The following is a 22,632-nucleotide window of genomic DNA, read 5'->3' as shown; positions in this document are numbered from 1 at the left end:
TCTCTCTGCTGCGTGATGCAGCTGATGGTCATGCTGGAGCAGCACCCACCATGTCAGCACCCCGAGCCACCTCCACCTGCCTCAAGATGCCCCTACCTCGTGGCTCTTTGTCGTGGTTTAACCCCAGCCAGCAACTAAGCACCACACAGCCGCTCACTCACTCCCCCCCATCCAGTGGGATGGGGGAGAAAATCGAGAAAAAAAAGTAGTAAAACCCGTGGGTTGAGATAAGAACGGTTTAATAGAACAGAAAAGAAGAAACTAATAATGATAATGATAACACTAATAAAATTACAACAATAGTAATAAAAAGATTGGAATGTACAAATGATGCGCAGGGCAATTGCTCACCCCCTGACAACCGACACCCAGCTAGTCCCCGAGCGGCGATTCCTCGCTCCCCCTTCCCAGTTCCTATACTAAATGGGACGTCACATGGTATGGAATACACTGTCGGCCACTTTGGGTCAGGTGCCCTGGCTGTGTCCTGTGCCAACTTCTTGTGCCCCTCCAGCTTTCTTGCTGGCTGGACATGAGAAGCTGAAAAATCCTTGACTTTAGTCTAAACGCTACTGAGCAACAACTGAAAACATCAGTGTTATCAACATTCTTTCCATACTGAACTCAAAACACAGCACTGTACCAGCTACTAGGAAGACAGTTAACTCTATCCCAGCTGAAACCAGGACACTCTTCCAGAGCTGCCAGTGCCAGTCCAGTGTGGGGTCGGGGTGCCCCAGTGCCACTACAAGCGTGGCCAGGAAGGTGAGGGACACCAGCAGTTTCATCCTGCTTAGCTGGGACCAGAGAGGCAGTGCCAGTCCCCAGCCTGGGCACTTTACTTCCTCACTGATTCCTAAACCCACCCCCATTGCCTTTGTACCTTTTTCCTTGACTAGGAGCTCTCTCTAGTCACACAGTGATGCTCTGCGGCCCCAGTGCAACCATGACACAGGGCCATACCCCTCCGATACGCTCACCAGCTCACCTGCAGTGCCACCTGACCCCACTAAGAAAGCCTCTTCCAAGGAAGCTTCACGTGTCCCCAAGTATTTCCCCTGCCTACTTTCCATCTCCATCACTGCAGCAGCTCTCGAGGAAAAGTAGCAGTCGAGGGGGACACACTGAGGAGGTAGAGAGGAACTCTGTCCACCAGGTGGGTGCAAAGGGACCACGTTCTCCAGCCAAAAGTCACCCCAGGGAGATGTCTCACCTGCCTGCCTGGCCACAGTGCAGCTTCCCATGGAGCCTGGCTCAGCCTCGGGATGGGCGCAAGGGACCTGGGACAGCACAAGTGAGAGAGGAGGTCCCTCCGCTTGCTGCAGCTGGGAGCTGGTGAATGAGGAAATGCTCTGATTTCACTTTCTTTTCACAGCATCGTTCTGGTTTCACACAATCCTGATGGTGCATTGTGGCAGGCCCCGATGAGTTAACCAGCACTCCTCGTCCTCTCCATCAGCCAGCCAAGCCATTCACCTCCCATGCCTTGGTGCACGCGAGTGAGTGGGAAAAAGAAACATGATTTTAAGCATCTAAACTTTTTTTTTGGATGAATTTTTAAGCCTTCCTTTCCTGTTATGGCTTGCCTTGAGCTTTGCTGCTGTCATTTTTCAATTTGTTTCTTTAGAAGGAACACTTGCGTTCGGTTTTTTGGGGAGACATGGGGTTTTGGCTGCAAAACACCACCCAGCCCTGGCACAACCGTTTGCCCCAAAGCCACCGCACTGCAGCCCACACCAGTTGTTTATTTATTGCCCTGCTTCCTTCCTCCTCAACCCCCCCATATTTCTTCAGCCAGTTTCAGGGGTCCTGCAAAACCAGCTGGGATTTTGCAAAAAGACCCCAGCAGCATCTTTTCTTCCCGCTTTGCTCTAGAGTCAGAGGTGTTTTGCCATCTGGTCCTGCCCTCTTAGGAAAGGGAAGGACTTTTCCACAACTGCAGCCCCATCCCGCCACAGGGTCAGGACAGCACAGAACAAGCCAAGCCCAGCATTTATTCCCAACAGTATTTATTTTAAAAATAAAGTTGTATCATTCTCTACAGCCCCCACTAGGATGCAATGTGGAGGGAAACAGATCTGGACTCTCCATGGGGGTATTCCACCCGTGTGGGATTTCCCCACGCATCTGCATTGCTGGAGGCAGAGGCCAGCGCAGGACCTGTTTGCACAAGCATCTCTGGATGAATCAGACTCTCTGGAGCTGGCCAAGCCCAGCCCTAGTGCCTGCAGCTACGAGAAGGCAGAACTCGGCACACACAGTGCCCACACAGCAAAGGAGTCCCGGGAAAAGAGCTGAGGGGAGCTCATTGCACTGTTCACCTGCAGCCGGGGGGTCTCGCCCCTCTCCCGAGGGAGATTTCTCGTGGAGAGGCAGAGATCGCCCCTGGAGTGACATCAGCTTCAGAGACTGGGAGTGAAAAGGCCAAGTTTGAACACATGGAAGCAGGGAGGGCGGCTGGATGCGGCGCAGGAAGGGAATGTGCTGGGAGCGCTCACATCTTGGGGAAGCTGGCAAGGTTGGCAATGCCGCAGGCGTTGTTCATGTTGCGTGCCAGGAGAACGTAGCCCTTGTTGCCCCACTCCTCACCCCAGCTGTGGGGAGAAAAGGAAGAGCCTGAACCACTGACAGAGCCACCAGGAAACCTTGACCCGGTGAAAAGCAGCCCTGCCGTCCTGCCATACCTGTTCTTGATGATCCAGTGCTTGGTGCCCTTCTGTGTACCATAGCCCACTGCCAGCACTGCATGGTTGATGTTTTCGGCATTGCAGCTCTCATCGTAGTACACACCTGGGGGACAGGACGGATGGTTTTGCTCTGGATAAACCACTTGACTGTGCCTCAGTTTCCCCAAGCTGCCCTGTGGCCAGTGGGCACCAGATGGGGTTTCCCCCGCCCCAGCCCCTCACCGCGGCTGTAGAACTGGAAGGAGGGCAGGCTGGCATCGATGCCCACAGAGACGGGTCCGATTCTGGCCACGGCCCTCTTCAAAGCCTTCTCGTTCCCTTCAGGGATTTCCCGGTAGCCACGGCACTTGGCTGCCTTCCCAGTGGGGCTGTACATGCAGCTCTCATCCTGCACGGGACCAGCAAGGTCAAGGTGAGATGGGGACGGAAGAGCAGTTGGGAGAGGGGGGGAAGCAGATGGAGATCTTACCCCCCCTCCCAGCCCCAGACCTGGCCGATGTAAGGGTAGGCATCCTCCGAATCGATGCCGTGGTTCTGCCGGACGTAGTCAAATGCATTGGTCATGTAGCCGCCACCACAACCGTCGTTGTTGGCCACGCAATCCACCAGGTTTTGGGGGCTGAGGGAGAGCAGCTTCCCCGTCTTCCGCTTCAGCTGCCCCTCCAGTGCGCCCACTGAGCTGAAAGCCCAGCACGAGCCGCACTGGCCCTATGGGGACATGATGGTTGACACCGGGGTGCCAACTCACTCCAGGCACCCCCAGGAGCACCCTGCTTACCTGGTTCTTGACAGGTGTCACATAGCCTTTCCTCCTCCAGTCCACGGAAGCCGGGGCTCTCTCGGTCCAGTCAGGGATGTAGAGTGTCTTGTTGCGATGTGGGTGGCCACGGGGCACTTTCAAGCCTGTCATCGTCCTCACCACCTCCTCGCTGGTCTGGGGAAGGAGCCCAGGGTGGGTGAGTGCAGCCCTGGGGCTGCTGGGCAGAGCAGCACCCAAGGGTACTCAGTCCCCTCTCAACCACCCCGTTACCGTCCCCCCCCGTGACACTCACCATGTCACCCAGGTGGTTCATGGCCAGCTCAAAGGTGTGGATGCCCAGTGCATGCTCCAGGTTGTGGGTGTTGATATACTTGAGGTTCTTCTCCCAGATCAGCCTCCGCGCCACCTCATCCGCCTGCACCATAGGATGAGATGGCACCGGGAAGAGGGGTCCTGCCCATGTCCACCACCACCACCACCATGGGGACACCAGCCCCAGCCCCATGAGGACATCACCAGGGTGGTCCCCAGCTCCCTCCCAGCAATCCCCCAGGAACTGGTCCCCTTCTGCAGGGCTCTGCCGTACCTCACCGTTGTACTGCTTACGATAGGTTTTCTTCCATAGGTCCCACTGGGTGTCCAGCTCTCGCTCGGGGTGCAGCTGGGCCACCACTGCGGGGACCAGCAGGGACAGCAGTGTGGGCCACCGCATCCTGGGGAACAGGGACAAAGACTGAGCCTGGGAGGGCTGGATGGGGGATGGGCTCCTGTGCCCGCAACCATGTTGTGCTATAGGGGACTGGGACCCCGTACCCACACCAGTGCTGGCCTATAGGGGCCAGGACCCCATATCCATCCCATTTCCAAGTCATAGGGGACCCTATGCCCACCCCATTATTGAGCCATGAGGGACTGGGACCCCACACCCACCCTGGCAGAGACCAGAACCCTGTGCCCACCCCATTAAAAGCCCATGGGAACCGGCACCCCCTGCCAACCCTGCTTTTGGGCTAGGACCCCCTGCCCACCCTGTTCTGGGGCCAGGACCCCAGGGCGGGTTGCGCTGGCCAGCACAGGCATCACATGAGCTGGACAGCTGGTTCCCATTACTGCACCACTGCCGCCTTTCCAACAGCCCCAGGCCACGGGGAAACTGAATTTTGGGGGCACATGGAGCTGGGGGTGCAGGTGACGGGGGGAGGCCAGGCATCCCACCCCTCCCTTCCTTTACCCGCTTGCCCCCGGCATCCACCTTCTCTCCAGACCCCTGGGGCAGAGCAGGAATGGGGCCACCAGCCAAACCCTGCAGCCCACAGCCCCACACGATGTTCTGTGCCTCAGTTTCCCCTTTTGCACCTCTAACACTAAGGGTCCTAATGCTGCCACACAGGACCCTATTTCACCTTCTGCTCCCACCAGGGTCCATTTCCCCAGGGAAAAAGCCACCTGACTGCCCCAGCAACACCTCATTGGGTCTCCCATCCACCCATGGGACCCTCTCCCAGGCCGCTTACCCCAGCATCGTGCTGTCAGCGGGAGGATGGTGCAGCCTGGGACCAGGGGATGCGGGTGCCGCGTCTGCAGCTCTTTTATGGCGCTGGATTGAGGAAGTTAAGAGGCAGCTGGAAAATTTTGGCAGTCGCCTGGGTTCGTACAGGGTTGGAGAGAAAGAGGAGACAGGGAGGGGGGATGCAGCAGCGGCTCCCTCCCAGCTTCACGTGATGCTGTGGGGCAGAGCTGAGTCAGCCCTGGCTCAGGGGCCAGCAGATCTGGATCCTGTCCCGGGGACATCCTCTTGCCCCAGCACCCCACCCTGGGGACATCTTCCTTGTCCCAGAGTTGTGCCCCAGGGTCATCTTCCTGCCCCATGATAAAGGAGCTGTTTGCGCACCCCTGATCCTCCCCAGCACCCCAGGGAGGGCTGAGCACCCACTTGCTTCAAGAGAGGCAGGATTAGACCATCCCCAGTGCCTCAGGTTCATTGTGTGACATCTAGAGCAGAGGACAGGACGTCATCTCTGCCCCCAAAGTCCCCCACCCAGGACTGCTTCCCCTGCCACCCCCTGTGCCCAGTTCTGGGGGGCATAGGTACAGCCCAGGGGAATCAGGCTTATCCCCGACCCCAGGCAGCAACACCACAGGGAAGCAGCCTCAGACAGTGCTTTCTGCAATAACCTGCCCCTCGTCACACGGCTCCTGCCACAACGAGTCAGAAAACCTTGTTCACTGCCTGGAAGGTCCCGGTATAACCCCGTGGCATTAGTCCCTTTTCCCAGGCAGACTGTGCTGGGGAGATCATCATCCAGCTGTGGGTATGAGGATGGGCTGCCCCAGGGAGCAAGGGGCAGAGTTAAGGGGATGGAAGCAGCCCCAAGGCATAGATCAGGCTAGAGCCACCTCTAAAACTACACCCATGTCACCCCATCACTGCAGGGGTCCCCGGGGTAAGGGACCCACACATAAGCTCACCCTCCCTGGCTGCTGAGAAAGGGGGCGGCTGAGTCAGCCCAGGGCTCTGGCACAGACTCATTGCCCTGAGCACGGGGCCCTGACTCGGCCGCGCATGACCAAGCGGCAAGGCCACCCACACAGGGACCAAACCATGGGGAGCCAAGTATTTTAGGGGGTCACACACCTTAGGGATAGGGCCAGAGAGAGATCAGAGGCAGAGGGGAGGTGAGGCTGGTTTAGGGGTACCAGGCTGTATCCCCTCTCCAGCTGCAGGGCTTGGGGAGAACATGATGATCCACAAACCCAGAGATCACAAGGGCTTGCTAACACACTCCAGACCACAACTGCAAGTGATTAAGAAGGGGAAGAAGGGAGGGAGCTTGGGGGGAAAGGCAGCACCCAGAGGTCCATCCCCCCTCTGCTGCCCCAGCACCACTGCAAGTGCACAGACAGGGATTCAGGGCAACACTGTTGTGACCAGAGCCACAGTACAGGGGAGGCAGAAATGAGACAGAGCTTTGAAAAAGGGAAAATATCTTGTTGTAAAATCTCTGCTACATATAATCATCTGCAACAAGAGGGAGCCCTGGGCCCAAACCAAGGCCCCCACCCCCCACCCCAAGCGATTGTACAATAAAATACACCCCACCCCCATTGAAAAACAATACAATTATCAAAAGGGGATGTGAAGGGGACTAGCCACTGGCCCACCGCTCTGCCAGGACACCAAGTGCCATCCCCTCCAACAGCCCACAGGACAAGCCCGGGGACCCTGCAGTGGGGGGGTGGCAGATGCTGAGACCCCGCCAGCCCCTCACCAGTCCTTGTCCTCTGTTGCTGCCAGCGCCAAAGCCAGGCCAGCGTTTCCCAAAAGGTTCAGCACTTGCTGGCTGCTCCAGCTGGTTTCTTTTCCTCAGCAGCTTGAATCGTCCATGGCAGGACCTGAAATCAAGGGGCTACAGCAGCATCACCCATGACGGCTCAGGGAGAGATGGGCTCTCGGCCGGGGGACACACAGACCTGGAAGGCATTGCTTTTTGTCCATGGAGTCCCTGGGTCTTACTGTGCTCGGGGTAGGGGTGGGGGTTCAAAGCACCACAGGCAAATCCAGCTCCCACTGCTGCCCTGGGACAAAGCTCAACAGCTGAAGGACATCACTCCAGAAAGCATCAGAGCTGTAGCTTCACAAAGGTCAAGTTCCCCAGGGCTTGATTTCTATAAAAAAAAAAAAAGGGACTTTTCCTCCTCCTTGGGCAGTTGAGCACTGCTCCATCCTCCATCAGATCAGGTCGGCACAGCTCTGACACTGGAGGACAGGGTGCAGCTCAGTGCTGGTCCTTCACATGCCCCCTTCACCCTGTGAGCAGGTGTGACGAGCATGAATATGAATGCCTGGGATGGTCAATGCCTTGCTACTTTACAAAATAGATCTCTAAGCCTGAGAAAACTCCACAGCCTGGCAGGGGGGACAGCATGGCATATAATGGGCTGCTGCGGACGAAGAGGGGCCCATCGTGGTTATTGCTGGTAACACTTTCCCTGGGTAAAAGGACGGGTGGATCACAGGATGTTTCCAAAGTCCCTAATGGGAGGTTCCCACCTTTCCACAGATAAATTTGAAAGTGGTATTTGAAGTGAGGAAAAAAAAAACTTCCAATCTTAATTTTCCAACAAAGGCAGAAGAGGAAAAAAAAGCCTGAAAGCTTTCTGCTCCACTACCAAGAGAAACCTCTCTGGGTCTCTGCAAGCACTGAAACCTAACAGTCAGTAACACAAATGTTTGAAGGCCTTCCCTACATGAATGTTATCTGCTAGGTACGTCTCCAAAATCTGCTCTTTGGAGAGTCTTCCCCACCATTGCAGCACCAAGACCTGTGACTCCAAACACATCCCTGCCTTGCCCCACACCAGCAGAGAGGACATTCACAGCCAGCCCGGGGGTCTTGAGCAGCCCCACCAAGACACAAGGAAGAGGGAGAAATGCCCAGATTTCATCCAAGACAAAGCCAGGCTTCCAGGAAAGCTTCATATTCTTCCCCCGTTGCAGTTGTGCCAAGTTTCCTTCCAAGTCAAACTCTGCAATGAACAAATTTTCCTGTTGAAATTGAAGCAAGGCTTGCCATCACAGGGGGAATCAAACTGTTCTTCCAGCCCCCACACACTCTGAGGAGAGCAAGATTTGCCACAAGTTTTTTCCACTGAAGCAGCCAGAAGATTCAAAGTCAAGGTTTAAAAAAAAACAAAAAAATTTGTTCCCCATCATCCCCTGCTCTCCTCCATTTTGTGATTTGGCAACAGGGTCATCATATGGCATGAATTTTTCTTTAAGGAGACGGTGAGTATAAAAGCAAATACTGCCATTCAGAGCATGTAGTGAAAACACAACTCCTCAGCAAGGCCCTGAACAAATCCAGGGCCTCTCTGTGCAGGGAACCAGATCTCCAGGTCCAAAACAAAGACAAGGAACTCAATCTAGACATGGTAAAATTGCATGGACAGTGCAGAGCAGTTTCCACCCCCTCCCCCCCCCCCCCCCCCAAAAGCTGACAAAAAGCCTGTTGACACATCGGTTCATGGCAGCACAGAAACCATCAGCTGCAAAACTGATGCATCGAGAACAAAGCTACATAGGTAATATTTTTATGGCTCGTAACTATTGTGTCATTCACACGAATGACTGGGCCCCAAGGGAGTTTACAGGTCACACTGACTACAGAGGCCCATATTCATTGCACAGTTCACAGAAGAGAGACGGCATCCAAACAAACACCAACGTGCCTGCCAACATGGGAATCTCTAAATAAAGCACCCCAGACTGGAGATGCAGTTAACAACCCTCCAAAGATGGCCGAGCTTCCTCCAAGAAGAAAGCCAGCTTACGACAAGGATTCTTGGGCAAGCATCCTCCAGAATTGCGTTATACAGGGTTAACGCTTGGAAGAGTTTCTTCCAATATTTAAAAAGTTACAATACTTTGTGTTTATAGAAAAAGAGTCATGGTATAGAAGATTGAAATAAAAACAGTAAAAGCCACCTTATGAGTTTGGAGGGGCTGTCTGTAATCCAGGCAGGAATCCCTCCAACCAACCCAGCGTGCAGAACGAAAACCACTCGCAAGCGGCTCTGGAAACGCGGGGCCTTCGGTCAATGAGTGAGGCTGCTCTCGCAGCACTCAAGTCCTGAAGCCTCCAGGCGAAGTGTCCCCCACTGCCAGCACCACACAGAGGAGGTGCCCAAAATCACAACATCTTCCTCCTGCACAGCCACCCATCCTCCAGGCCTTCGGGCAGAGTTTCACCTCCAGAAGGTAGGAAGTGTTTAGAAAGTTCAGCAGTCTTTGAAAAAAAGACTTGGGTGTTTTCCTTTACACATGGGTATTATATATAGCTATAATTTGCTTCCCCCAGGGCTTATTTTATTCTGAAAAAGAAGGGAATATATTCAACTCTGGGAACTCTTCATTGTTGTAGTTGGGTCCTTGGTCTCCCAGCATTGTCAGCATATCCTGTGAGGATACAAGGAGAGAGTTATTTAGACTAGAATATCACGTTGGTAATTCAGTCACAGAGGAGTTTGCCAGAGTAGGTACTGCACACCAAGATGGTCCCTTCCCTCCCAAGGGCATATATAGGGTTTGTGTCCGAGGCTGCAGGAAAGCAGCAAATTGAAGTCATAAGCAGCAACTGCACTGACTCCTTTGAAAGCAGGGGGCAGCAAGTTGCAAGAATATGAACTCTCAAGGAATTCTCTTCACTTTATTGGACTGGGAGGCAGGGGCGGAGGTGTTTGGCTTTTTTGTTATTGGTTTTAATTAGAGCTAGAAGGGTTAATTCAACTGCGGAGCTGGTAGAGTTTCACACCGATCCTGCAACAGACCAAGACACAAAGCCAGTCCTGCTGAAGCCTTTCTGCCCTCTCCTTTCTGATTTCAGCTCCATCAGGCTGTTCACAACTTTGAGACCTCACCAGGTATTATGAACTAGAGGGACAAGCTCTTGGCTCTTCAGCCAGCTGCCTACGCTGGGGAAGCAAATATCACTCATTCCCATAAGATTGGCCCACACCAGTCCTCACTCAGGAGGTTAAAAAAGCACCGTCTTACTGAGAAGACCTCAGGCTGGCTTGGCTGTTGCACATGTTGCTCCCCCGATGCCGGGCCATGGTGCTGTCCTTGCCACTGGGTCCACATCCCCACACCTTCGGCTGCCCGTGTCTGGAACGGGGCAGGGGTCTGCGCTGTCTCCGTGGCTGCTTAACAGAGAACAAGTCAGCAAGCAATTCCTGGTGTAGGGCTGTGGTTTCTGTGATCCTTTAATGGGACTAGGAAGTGCACAACTCATTGTGTGGTGCCTACTGGTAACAGGTTAAGATATCCCCTCCAAGAGAAGCCACTAAACTGCCACATGCATTTAAGGCATTTGTCAGTACCCATCTATGGGGTAGAACAAGAACAAAAGCAGGGGAGTCCCAGAGGGGTTTGTTTCCTCCCAGTCAGCCTTAAAATGGTTCAAAATTCATCTGCTCTGGAGCCTCATGCTGGGACAATGGTTAAAGGTGATAAAGGCAGTGTTAGCCGAAGCAGGGATTTAGCTGCCACATTTGGGCATTCCCAACATACACAAGAAAACGATGGAGATCATATCGCACCAAGGCTTTATCTGACTGATGCTCCCAGCTTTCCCCCGAGGGGATTTTGTTGCCACCCCAACCTCCCCAGCATCCCAAGCCATACTCACTGAAGCCTGTGCCACGGCTGGCAAGGTTCGGGTAAGCAGTCCCAGTAGGGGAAGCCGTAGAGCCAGGTGCTGTCATGGGGCTGAAGGAGGATGGGGTGCCTTGGAAAGTCCCCATGCTGAAAGAAGGGGGCCGAGTCTTCACTGTCTGGGATGCCACTTGCTGTAAGAGAGCAAGAAACGGGAGAGGAAGAGGAGAGATGCATTTATTCTGAGCCTCGTCTTAACTAGGGTGAGAAGTTGCTGGACTGGCCCCAAAGGAGAATGCACATGGGCACACAGCATTGCTCCATCACTCAGCCACAGAGTTAAAGCAGGTGGTTTCATGATGGCAAGAAGGGTCTGGAAGGCCGCGAGGACTCGCAGACTGCACCAAGGGTAAAGGCTTTGCTACCTGGGGTGTGAACGCTGGCCGTGTCCCTGGAGCCCAGTTGGTTCCGCTGACCTGAGCTGGGTTGGAGTGGCGTGAAATCTGTGCTAAGATCCGGCCTGCTGACGAGGGTTGCTGCTGAATAATGTTCACAGGAGGTACCATGCTGCTGCTCCTGGAAGACAGGAGACGTGCTCTTGGGACACTAGGTATCACATACAGGACAAAGAGGCACAAACACCATCCGTGCAAGTTATTGGTGGGGGGAAATGAGCCCAGAAATGTGGGGTAACTTTGCTCATGTGCCAATGCCCATCATGCTGCACTGCTGTGGACACAACTGGCAGGAGCTCCTGGGTTTGTGGGCAAGGCTACTCTCACCCAGCTCAGTTCTGGGGCTTCAGCCTAAGCATGTCCAAGAGGCACAGCTATCCTGCAGACAAACTCTGGCAAGCAACAGAGCAGAGGGATATCAGGGAATCGAGGCAGTAAGCTGGGGAGGTGAAGATGAGGGCAAGGACTGGCACAGCAGAGAAGGGGCCATGCCAACTCCGCACACTGCCTCAAAGCTCCCGCACCTCTGACCAGGAGTAAAGCAGCACCAGGCAGCAGAGAGTTTCACACCCACCCCTCAAAGAAACCAATGCCTGGATGGGCTCCCCCTGTATTTTCTGTGCACAGTATATATGAACACATTTATGGACAATCACTGCCATACAGAGAGAGGCTGGGAACACTCAGCTGTTGCAGAAGGACACAGAAACAGAAGAGGAACAACTGCAGGACAAGATAAAATTAACATGAGCCCATTCAAAGCACAGCATAGGAAGCCTCACCTGAAGTTCTCAGCAGGTCGCGATGGGGTGAAAGTGTTTCCCTGCGTAAAGAGGGGCTGATTGGCAGGCACTGTGCTGGCAGGAATGGCTTTGTTCTGGTCTGTGGAGAGAGGCTGATTCACTTCAGGGCTGAGAAAGTCTCAGCAGCAGGAACAGGGACAGAGAAGCAGTTGCAAGAGACATCCCCATGTGAAGGAAGACTGTTCTGAGCCAAAGCAAACATGACTGCTCCTTATCCAGACATGGACTCCAGATGGTTTTCTAAAAGCCTGTTTAATTTGATTTCCTCTCCATTTTCTAATAAACTTGCATTAAAGTCCTCTGGGGTTAGAGCATCCACTACATTCCGTGCTCAGACTAGGAACACTGAGAACTGCTCTCTGGGGACAAGCAGGAAGGATCAGACTAAGGCAGGCAGTTCAGACCAGACCAAGACACACCTTATCACCCACTCCCTCCCCACACCTCTCTAGCAAAATGTTGGCTGAAGGACAATTCACTGCCACAACATCACATCAGCCTAGACAGGAATTATCCATCCAGCATGAAAATCAGCACTAGTTTGCAAGACCTGGGCTGCCATAACACAGTCACACTGAGCCTCCACACCCAGAACGGCTCCGAGTGACTTAGGAAACAGCAAAGAGCACTCAGATTGAAGCTGAAATCAGATAAAGATGCGATGTGCCCCTGGCCATGCCTCACAGCCCAGCACTCCCTACCTGTATTGATACTGCTGTAGATTTCACTGAACCTTGGGTCCCGCTCCTGATTAAAAAGGCTCTCTGCCTTCTCCAAGGGCTTGCTGTGCTCTGGGCCAGCAGCAGTCACAGGCTGAACAGGAACCTGGGAGCAGGTATAAATGTGAGCCATCAGTGCCTCAAGCACAAAGGAAGTCAGCGGTCTCGCAGCCAGCATGGAGAACAGCTGAGGGCTTTGCAGGCAAAGACCTTCCACGCAAGAGGCCGGGCTGCTCTCTGGACTCCTGCGTATTTTATCGGGACAGTGGGGCCATTTAGGGCTGACAGCATTGATGTGGGCATAGTGGGGAGGATGCCACAGCGGTGGATCAGAATCAAGCAACCAGATCCAGCAAAACCCAAGGCAGAACACCTTCCTCTCCAAACCCTCAGCAGCCTCAAGTCAGTCTCATGTGGCCACTTTTCAAGCCCCAGCAAAAGGTAATTTAAATAATGCAGGACAACAAATGCAAGGAGTAACCAAACCCCCTGTTGATTTACCTGTGAGTGGTCGTAACCAGACAGGCTCTCTCTTCCTGGGACCACTTCCAGCTCTGTCTGTTGTGGTGGCTGCTGCTGCCTAAAATAGAAAGTCTCTGTAACAGGAGAACACTGGCTGCTAAAAATGACTGCCAAGGGAACAGATACTCTGTGGTTACACCAATGATTCACTAGCCCAGAGGAGTTCATTGCTGCAGAGAGGAAAGTTTGGGTAGGAAGGCTATTTGACAGGAGGGCAGAACCAGCAAGAGAGGCATGGTAAAAGGAGCTGAGCACCTCCTGACCTTGAGGGCAGCTGTGCTGTGCCCATCTCCAGGGGAAGGTTGACACTCTGCCCCAGCTGGGGCCTCTGCATTGAGTTTGACAGGGCAGGCCGAGACTCCTGGCTCGAGTTCCTTCAAAGCAAAGAAAGAAAGAAAAAAAATAAATTTAAAAAATACCAAACGAAAGCAAACAGTTGGCTACTGTGTGTAGAAAAGTGCACCTGTCTTGGACAAGAGTGGAAACTTTGCTTTTGCAAAATTTGTTCAAGTGAAGGAATCCTCCACTCAGTCTCCGTGGTCTCTGAAAGGGGAGGGTGTCATGTAATATAATGCTAACAGCTATGAGCCAAAGGGCTCTGCCCCCTCCCACTCAGTCACTGAGCAGGGGAGCAATTACTAACTTGAACCAGGAGTATGGCCAGATCCGCAACATCCTTAAAGCACAAGACAAGGTTGTAGGAACCTAAAAACCCCCAAGGTTTTTCCATTCAGCTCTATGTCAGACACTCAGAGCTGGAGCCTGCAGAGACCACCAGCAGTTTTAGGTTTTAAGCCCAAGACGTTGCTGGAGTTCTTTATGCTCTTCTGTTAACTGTCAGAAGTCAGTTAATGTTTAACTCCCACAAGAAAGGAATAAAAATCCAGCGTTTTCTTGACAGTTCTTTCGCAAGCTGCTGCTTCAATAGTACCCGATCTCAAAAGATGAGAATACAGATAACCTAGCAAAGATGCACATAGATAAAATGCACCTCAACCACAGACACAGATTGCTGCTTATCTGGTCTGAATTTATGCAGTGCTTTTAGAAGGCGTAATATGGATGTGAGAATGGATGCATGTGGAATGAATGAGTTCAAAGAGATATCTCTAACACTGGGACAGGAATTAAGGCCTGTATCAGATCTGCATCAGATTTCAGCCTTGCACTCAGACCACAGCTCTTTAAAGCCAGAGGGATTTGTCACTGCTCAACTCTTAATACTTTCTCATCAGAAAGCATCAGTTTGCCAGCTGCAGGAAGGGAAGAAATGCTACCTGCACTCTAGGACTTTGTCTCTTTGCAAAAACAATTCCTGTCTGCACTTGCCCACAAGCAATCTAGCCTTCTGTTTGCCTGGCTGGAGAGACTCCATTTGCTGCACCCACCAAGCCTGCAGTTATGAATCACATGCAGGCACTTTTTGTTTTTATTTCAGTTGCTGCTCTTCTGCAAGGGGCCTGGAGCTCACTCATGGGAAGAGAAAGCAGCTCTGATCACTCCCAACGGGGATGCACGAACCCACTAAAATAGTCAAGAAAGGGAAAAGAAGACAACAGCAATGAAAGCAGTCTTCCCACTGGAGCTTGTTTCTGAGTCCAAGGACAAACTACAACAGTGAAGAAAAATAAGCATTTACTTCCTACCATCAGGTGCAGACAGTCCTGCTCACATGAAAAGCCAATCTCTGGACCAGCTGCCCCCCCCAACTGTCACAGGAGTCCAAGAGCTACATTCAAAGGCAGACTTCACTAATATTAACTCTGAATGCAAGCACACAGACAGGAGACTTGCTCCAGTAATCAGAGTTAAAAAAGGCACTGCTGGAGCTGAACATTGGCAGCTTGCTAAGCCATACAACCGAGACAGGCAAAGGAATTAAATTTCTTGCACTTTATAGTCCTGTAGTGCCTGCCACGGCCCAGGAAAAGAGCGCTCATGGGACTTAGCAATTTCTCCAGGGCCTGTGCAAATTGATGGGAAGCTTGGTGAGGGGGAGAAGCCAAAGCTCCCCCAGTTCTGTGCTGCTGATTATTCTGGGACAAGATCCCAGCAGGTTCATGTGCTATCACTGGTGGTTGGCAAGTCATTTCCATGTACATACTTGACGTTGGTGTTGGTACAGATGATGTACTCAATTTCATCCGAGTAGGGGTTCTGGAAGGTAAAGGAGCTGGTTCTCATCCAGAGCCATTCCCGGTTTTTGGATCGGAATCGGAACATGACTGACAGAACCTGGCCTTTTAACTTCACCACCTAAAAAAACGTAATGCCATCAGTAGTACCTGATAAAGGAAGGCGTTGAAGAGCAACCTGCTTCTGAGCATAAGCCACCCCCCACTAAAACCTCATGATGGCCCTTTGCCTCACAGCCTACAAGACCATATCTTGGTCTTCCCCAACCAAATGCCACTGCTACTATTCCCTTATGCTATCTTGATTTCTGAATGATATGGAAGGAGAATCTAATATCCCCTTTTTGACTTTCGCTTTTCTTATCTCTTTGCACTGGTGAGATGTATGAAAAAGCCTCCAGTAAATGAAGCACATGCTGTTGCTTCTGATTCCAACTGTTTGGACAAATGGATATGAGCAGCTACTTTTTGGAGTCATGAAAGCACAGGGGCAGTCTTACCTGCCCTGCCACAAGTCCAACGCCCTCAGAAATAAGAGTAACGACAACAGGGCAAGCAAACCACATCCATTTCGAGTTCTGCAGCACTGGGCTGGGCCCTAGAGATGAACCAGTGTTTCAGCCACAGAAGCATGGCATTCAAGTAGGCACTTTGGAGCCACGTCTCTGGCCCTAAAAGCAGACTGGACTAGCAGCCAGAGGATGAATTCAAGAGTTAGACATCAGATGCTTCTGTTTTGTTTTGCACATTTACAGTTATGTGACTATATCTGTAACTGTTTGCCATTGGGCAAAGGAGAAATATCTAAGGTTTATTTTCCTCTTGGTTTTCCAATTAGTTTCATTGCTTTGAAAGCACCAAGACAGATTCCAATCTGAATACCACACCGCATGCGAAGTAGTAGCTAAAGTGTTTTACCTGCTGAAAGCTGTCCCGCAAAAGCTGTTGGTCTTCCGGGTGGCAGAAATCCACAATGTCTTTGCCCAGAAGTTCCTAATTTTAAAGGAATTGGGAGAGAGATCAAGTCAGTTCATCTGGCAGGCAGACTTCCTCTTTCAGGTCTGCCTCATTAATTATTCCACTTTGGACAGGTAGTTACTGCTCCCCCTCCACCAAATCTCTGTTACACAAACCAAGTACAGGAACTGGCATGCTGTATTTTAAAGAGAAGCACAACAGCAGTTGACTAACATTTGATCTCTAACTCAAATGGAGGCAAAAACAATCTTAATTGACATTAGACATAATCCAGAGCCACCCATGCCTCCAATGATCAAAGTACTTAGAAAAGCACATGAAAAAGCAACTGGTGGAGAAGAAACACATGTTTAGGCCCTGGGCATCTTTTTATCAGATCTGTTAGACAAGCAGAGCCATGATGTACAAGAGAGGGAGGAGGGAAAAATAAGTTTCAACAGCAGTTCTTTCTTAGAAAGCTCCTACCATTTTCTCACCTGAGGCTGGTAGCCAACCGTGGCCACACAGCGGTGATCTATGAAGGTGAAAATGCCTTCGGTGTTGTGTCGGGAGATAAACTCTGTCGGCTGACAAACATTGTTCATGTCTGTGCAGTTGGGTGAGCTAGTGACCTGCAAGGCAAGACAGTACACTTATCAAATCTTGCAAGAGCTGCTTTCTCCTGACCAGCCAGCCCTGCAGTTGGATTTGCGGCAGTCAGGGAACATCTTTAGACAGAACAGTTTAACTCTGTGGACTTTTTGGACAAGGCAATGTTGAACCATTGAAAGATGCTACCCACCTGGAGCCTGCCAATAGCCACGAGGCAAAACTTGCTGCCCTGGCCAGCATCGGGGTCATCATCAGGCAGTGAAACACCTGAGAGGCAAGTGCCAAAAAATTCCAGCAAGGTCAATACAAGAAAAATCACTAATTTCAGAGGAAAAAGACATGCAGTTCTGACTTCAATACATCCCCCTGCCCTGTTTTGTAATTCAGTACCCTTTCCCATGAAGGAATTCAGCAAATGAAGTTGCCTCCCCCTCCCTTTTTTCACCAGAAGGGTTAAAGATCTCTGTAACTTTCAGCACAAGCTAGCATATCAGACAGTGTAGTATTAATTTCATCCTCTACAGTATCTCTACTGTCTAGAGACACAGATCTCTGATCTAGCAACTGCAAAAATTAGTTCAATCTTAAAATAAGAAAAAGTGATAAATACATTTGGAAAGCATTCATTGCCACATTCAGTTCATAGAACGCCTTTAGACCATATGCTCTTAAAAACAGTCAAAACTGAACACTTTGGCAAAGACATTACCTGCGGGGGGCCAGGCTTTTATGTAACCCGTGCAGTGTACCACAACGTAGTGAGGTTCGCCATCTTTTGCAGCACCTAAGCCATTCCTTGGGAGAGAGAAACAGTCTGATTGTGCTATATATTAAACTGGAGTAAGGTGAGGAAAGGTTTCTACTTGAAATTTGAAAAAGCTTCCACAGAACATCTTCAGGGTCAAAAAAGAACAAAGACTTAACATAAATGCAAGAGGCTCAAGAACAGAATAGGTTGGAATTTATCTCAATTTCAAATTAAAAAGGGACAAGATACACCAGAGCCCAACACCAGCAGTGTAAAGAACATGCAATGTTAAAGCAACTTCAAATCCCATCTTGGAATAAAGAAAGGTTAATCTTCCCCAGGATTATCTTCCTCAGCATAGTGGCACTTTGGTTCCTCTACCAGCAGATCTAAACTCTTCTATGACCTGTATTAGTCTACCCTGCACTCACTCACTCGTGTGTCCCCACCACTCTGATGACAGAGCTGTAGCTCCTTTTGTTCCTAGCAATGCAGCGTGCTTGCCCATAACTCTTGTATAATTTACCTGCAGCGATTCCTCATAAAGCTGAGACGATTTACAGAGACTGGATCCACTGAGCTGTTGCCACACCTGTACCAGAATTAGAAATACGAGGGGAAAGGCTTTTATCTCTCTTGATCAACATCAAAACAATTTGACAATCTTGAATAAGTGGAAGCAGTCTATAAATGGGGATGAACCTTTGAACCTCCATCACACAAGTGAAAAGCCCTCATTCTACAGACTTCAAGGGAGGTGACACATGGGGTCAAAAATTGTTACTTGAAACTGGATCTTCTGGATCAAGACTGGACAACAGTCTTGAGAGCTATCCAAGAATAGGGGAAAGAAAAATCTCAAGAACTTGACTGTTAGCACTGTGTGGAAAGCTCAGCCATGTTATATCATGTCTACATCAGAACGAGAAAGAAAAAGCTGAAATAAAAGCATGAAGGGGCCAGGGAGCAAGTTCAGCTTCAGGCTCAAAGGAGATTTCCCCAAGGAATCTCTCTTCATTACCTCATTCGGCAGATGAAGGATCTTCGTGAACCCATACACATCCTCATGGACTGCTGGCCTTCCTTCTTCACAGTTCCTGTCTTCAAATCTAGGATGCGACCTAAAGAAAGAAGAAAAAACAAGATGCCGCTGCCATGTGAGTCCTTTCACCAACACAGGCACCAGGTAACATATTAGAAAACTAGCAAGACACAAGTGTCACCAATGGTACCTTTAGATGCACTCTCAGGGGGGGCTGCAGGATCCTTGTTAGAAAGGCACCAGGGTTTGGTTCCTTCTACAAAGGGAAGGTTTTAATCCAAGTCCTCTGCAGGCTTTCATACTGCCCGCCCCCACCAGGCCCTTTGCAGGCTGCTTTACCTGTCAGTGCATTCTCCGATGTGGAGAGCTGCTCCCTCAGCTTGCCCACGTCGTCTGGGTGCACCTGGTCATATAGGGTGCTGCCAAACCATTCGGACTGGGGTTGGTTCAGGACAGGAGTCACAGAATCAGAGACATAGACCACCCTCCCAGTCTCACAGGACACTATGAACAGAAAGCCGTCGGCTGCCTCTAGGATCAGATGTTTGAGTTCCTGCATTCACAGACAGACAGACATCCTCTCAGCTCCAGAGCCAAGCAGGTGACACCCTCTAAACCCACCCTAGGCACCTATCCCTCCATCCCCAATTTAATCCCATGTCCCCCCACCCCCCTCCATGATTGCAGTATTTCCCACAAAGCAGCATCAAGCCAAGACCTGGTCAGTGAGAAAGGAGGGTTTGTAGGTGCCATCAGTGGAGGTATTGCCTGTGCCACGCAGGGACTTCATGTGAGAGACAGCCATGCGCAAGATGGTGAGCTTGTCTGGTTTGCGGGCCAGGGCACTGCAGGTGGGCACCATATCCGACAGCTCTGTGATGTAGGCAGTCATCTTATTCCTTCGCCTACGTTCAATCTCGCTGTGATTTTCCCTGCAAAAGGCCAGGGAGGAGAGGAGGAAGATGAAGTTACCAACAGGCCAGAAGCCTCAGCTGTTTCCCCATGTCAACACTTCAACAAGGCCAGAGTGCAAAACACAGAGATGCATCAGGGTCATCAGGAGTTAGAAGGACTACAAGCACCTCACATGCTGGGCGTGCACAAAGGAACGCAGGAACAAGTGCAAGGAGGACAGCCTACAGTTGGACCTTCTTTGCTGTGGACAAGAGCCTCGCTTTAAATCACATCCATTCCCTGGTATCTGGTGAAGGCAACAAGCTAGGCTAAGCTATTTTAGCAGAGAAAGAAGCTTCCCCATCAATTCCACAACACTGTGGCAAGCCAAAAGATTTTTTCCTTTACCATGGCCTCTGCTCTCAAAGTGGGGTCCACCTCACTTTACTGAGGAAATTTGCCTTTAAAGAGCACTGGTGCAGACAGATTATGAAGACTCATTGCATCCACTGTTTGTCTGAGGATGCATTAAATCCCCTCCACCATCACCTTGCAGACACCCATGTGTCTCCAATAACGATACAAGGAGGCCAGGGCCACAGCTAAGGCTTGGGCACCTAAGTTACAACAGATGAGTCTCACTTTGCAGTGCCTTTATGAAGATACTTCTCAGTTACATTGAGAGCCTTTTACAGTATCATGGCAGGAGGGAAAGCTTTAGAGGAGATATACACCCAATTTCTGTAGAGATGAAGGCCAATGCGGACAGACCATCTACCAGGCACACACCTAGGTGGTGCGTGCAGACCTCTACAGAGGCACCACAACGAATGCTGCCCACTTACAGTCCTTAAAGAGGTTCTTCACACACCTTTTGCAAGCCTGCTCACAGGGCACAGCCCCCATCAACCCCCAGATCAGAACATAACTTGTTTAAACTTGGTTCTTTTTATCCAGCATGTAGTTTAACTGGGCTACTAAGGTGGGTTTTTCAAAACAGAACTTAAAAGCCAGGTTTCCTATATAGAAGAATGGATCAGATGCAAGGAAGCACATGGTGGGAAATGAAATGAGATTAAAGTGTTGGAAGGAACATAGACAGGCAAGTGAATTAAAGAGGATAAATACAAAAATGGAGCATCTATCACTACCAGGTGTGTGCAATCATTCAATGACCTTCCTCCTTGCTGCAAGAAACTGATATTCAGAAAATGAAGTGCGTCAATTATCACACTCACCTTTAATTCAGTTTCTCCAAACTCACATACTCAAGTGTGAAAATGAAGCTTCTTCACTACAAAAGCTACTGGAAAACCATCAGATATTTTACTTGCTCTACTGCCAAATATTTTTTACTACAGGCTCTTGCATGACAGCAACAACTGACTACTGGGAACAGAGGAAAGGGTCACTACTTCATTGGAGGAGAAATCCCTGAAAAGCACTGCCGGTTGCTGTATTCACAGGCCCCACCTCTAGGGTTTCCTTATCTCCTCAAATATTTAAGCTATGCAATACCACAGTTAGGAAAGGTCATGTCTGGGGGTTATTTTTTGTTTTAAAACCAGCCAGCAGGCAATAAACTGACCAGGCTTGTGACATTCTCAGCTCCCAAGACAGTCTTTTTAGTTCTGTGCGTTGCTTAAGACAAGTCTAGGGTGGAACAGTCCAAAGAAGTTAAGGGTAAGTTTGCAAGAAACCAGGCTAAGTTTGGCCACAAAACAAGCCATTCTTCATGAATTACCAATCCTCAGCTCTGCAGCAGTAACAAGCTGTGGGTGGCAAGCAACAGAAACCTTGAAGGTGATTTAAGCACTTTGTATTTTGCAGCTGAAAACACGGAACAGTATATTTAGAGTTGGTGGTTTTCTGCTGGAGAAATACAGTCCTTACAACACACCATTTCAACCAGCTGCAGCTGTGTGCACACCTTCTGGGGGTACATTTCTGTATTGATGGTAGAGCATTCAAGATGACTGCTTCAGTCATTTCAGCCACAGTCCCTCATTTATCACAAAAAGGAACTTGGGGAGAAAAAAATTACTGTTTTCAGTAAGGCTAAACTGCTGTAAGGCGCAGGACACCATCTTTCCTGGAAGGTTTTATGGGGTAGAAAAAAACCTCAACTAGTGCAATTTTTAATGTCTGGTTTGATAATACAACAGCATTCCTGCAACAAAACCTTACCAAGGTGAGAACACGCCATTTGGCACCTTGATCCAGCACAAGAAAAACTGTATTTAGCACAGGTTAGCAAAGCTACAATACTCGGCGAAAGCAATGGCCCAACCACACTCTACCCTGCGGTCTTTGGCAAAGAAATCCTTTTGTGTTTTCCCCAAAGACATTCTCACAAGGGGACTAAATGCCTTTCCCCTCCTAATTCCAATTACACAGCAATTTCCAGAGGTCTGTTCAGTTTCAAGTCCTCTACTGCAGCAGATGAGGGAAGGAGAGGGAGGGAGGAGAGAAAAAAAAAAAAGAAAAAAAAAAAGAGAGAAGGAATGCCTAGAGAAACATTAAGGAAAGGAAATACTCTGCTTGTCCATGCTTGAAATCTCCATTCTCCTACCTGGCAAGTCTCTCCTTATCCGCTGAACTCTGTTCATCATCAGACCTAAAAATAAAATCAGCGATCTAAGCTAAAATGGAAAAAGTTTAAAGAAATGAAAAATGGGAAGATGTACTAGGAAACCCAGCCTACAGACACGTCTGTTTTGCAGAGTAGCAATTCCATAAAACAAAGCAGTCATTAGTTTGCAATATTACACATTAATCGGGTGCCTGCTATCTACATCGTTCCGAAGTTTTAAGATCGCTTACCAAGACTGTAAAATAGCCAAGGGGTAGCTCTGTTTTACATATAACCAAGGCACATATTATTCTGCGCAAGATTAGAAGGTTAATAGCAGAACTGGGAATTAGGGTCCCATTCATATTAAACTACTCTCCCTTTAAAGAGAAAAAAAAAAATCAATAGCCTCTTTGATAGTATTAAGAAACCAGAAACGCAGATAAAAAAAACCAAATCCACAAACAGTGTAAAATTCACAGCTAACACCACACATCTTTGTAACGCTGCTAAACACCTTTCAGGACAACACAGTCAAGATGGCTACACAACAAATTGCACACAGAGATGTCA

At 50.1% G+C, this 22,632-nt stretch overlaps 2 protein-coding genes across 18 annotated transcripts in view; both read right to left on the bottom strand.

The window, feature by feature from the left end:
* Positions 1-402: 402 nt before the first annotated feature.
* On the bottom strand, positions 403-9,016 carry CTSK (cathepsin K). 8 transcript variants are annotated; one of them, XM_049804182.1, is made up of 12 exons: positions 6,919-8,335; positions 6,717-6,840; positions 4,962-5,044; positions 4,034-4,160; positions 3,740-3,862; positions 3,466-3,621; positions 3,177-3,395; positions 2,910-3,075; positions 2,685-2,790; positions 2,499-2,594; positions 1,214-1,485; positions 423-1,124 (listed from the first exon to the last, which is right to left on the bottom strand). In XM_049804182.1, exons 1-11 carry the CDS (start codon positions 6,927-6,929, stop codon positions 1,473-1,475), a joined length of 1,224 nt encoding a protein of 407 aa, XP_049660139.1. In that variant the 5' UTR covers positions 6,930-8,335; the 3' UTR covers positions 423-1,124; positions 1,214-1,472. The 8 variants fall into 8 exon arrangements, with proteins under 8 accessions (XP_049660142.1, XP_049660139.1, XP_049660141.1 ...); XM_049804184.1 differs by having other exon boundaries at positions 425-1,124; positions 2,322-2,594; XM_049804185.1 differs by lacking the exon at positions 3,177-3,395 and having other exon boundaries at positions 403-1,124.
* Positions 8,430-22,632, bottom strand: part of ARNT (aryl hydrocarbon receptor nuclear translocator) — a 27,177-nt gene continuing 12,974 nt past the window's right edge. The window contains exons 5-23 of one of the 10 annotated variants that reach the window (XM_049804171.1): positions 22,060-22,104; positions 19,312-19,525; positions 18,933-19,146; positions 18,784-18,849; positions 18,573-18,672; positions 18,078-18,143; positions 17,513-17,598; positions 16,994-17,070; positions 16,689-16,823; positions 16,153-16,227; positions 15,204-15,355; positions 13,363-13,473; positions 13,079-13,157; positions 12,560-12,683; positions 11,838-11,937; positions 11,026-11,176; positions 10,635-10,794; positions 10,001-10,149; positions 8,430-9,403 (exon numbers count right to left, since the gene is read on the bottom strand). In XM_049804171.1, the coding sequence (XP_049660128.1) occupies positions 9,314-9,403; positions 10,001-10,149; positions 10,635-10,794; positions 11,026-11,176; positions 11,838-11,937; positions 12,560-12,683; positions 13,079-13,157; positions 13,363-13,473; positions 15,204-15,355; positions 16,153-16,227; positions 16,689-16,823; positions 16,994-17,070; positions 17,513-17,598; positions 18,078-18,143; positions 18,573-18,672; positions 18,784-18,849; positions 18,933-19,146; positions 19,312-19,525; positions 22,060-22,104 (2,194 nt within the window). In that variant the 3' untranslated portion in view covers positions 8,430-9,313. The remainder of the gene's footprint in view (positions 9,404-10,000; positions 10,150-10,634; positions 10,795-11,025; positions 11,177-11,837; positions 11,938-12,559; positions 12,684-13,078; positions 13,158-13,362; positions 13,474-15,203; positions 15,356-16,152; positions 16,228-16,688; positions 16,824-16,993; positions 17,071-17,512; positions 17,599-18,077; positions 18,144-18,572; positions 18,673-18,783; positions 18,850-18,932; positions 19,147-19,311; positions 19,526-22,059; positions 22,105-22,632) is intronic. The other 9 variants (XM_049804173.1, XM_049804172.1, XM_049804178.1 and 6 more) reach the window with 9 other exon arrangements.

The sequence above is a fragment of the Accipiter gentilis genome, chromosome 7 (genome assembly GCF_929443795.1).
Source record: "Accipiter gentilis chromosome 7, bAccGen1.1, whole genome shotgun sequence".
NCBI classification, from domain to species: Eukaryota; Metazoa; Chordata; class Aves; order Accipitriformes; family Accipitridae; genus Astur; species Astur gentilis.
Note: the sequence above shows the minus strand (reverse complement) of the source record. Positions and strands in the feature narration are given on the sequence as shown.

Excerpts from the sequence above, each read along its gene's own strand:
- CTSK (XM_049804182.1), bottom strand. Across the intron at positions 4,161-4,961 it reads GCTGACAGCACGATGCTGGG|GATGCGGTGGCCCACACTGC; the intron begins GTAAGCGGCCTG and ends CCTGTTCCCCAG. Across the intron at positions 3,076-3,176 it reads CCTACCCTTACATCGGCCAG|GATGAGAGCTGCATGTACAG; the intron begins GTCTGGGGCTGG and ends GGTCCCGTGCAG.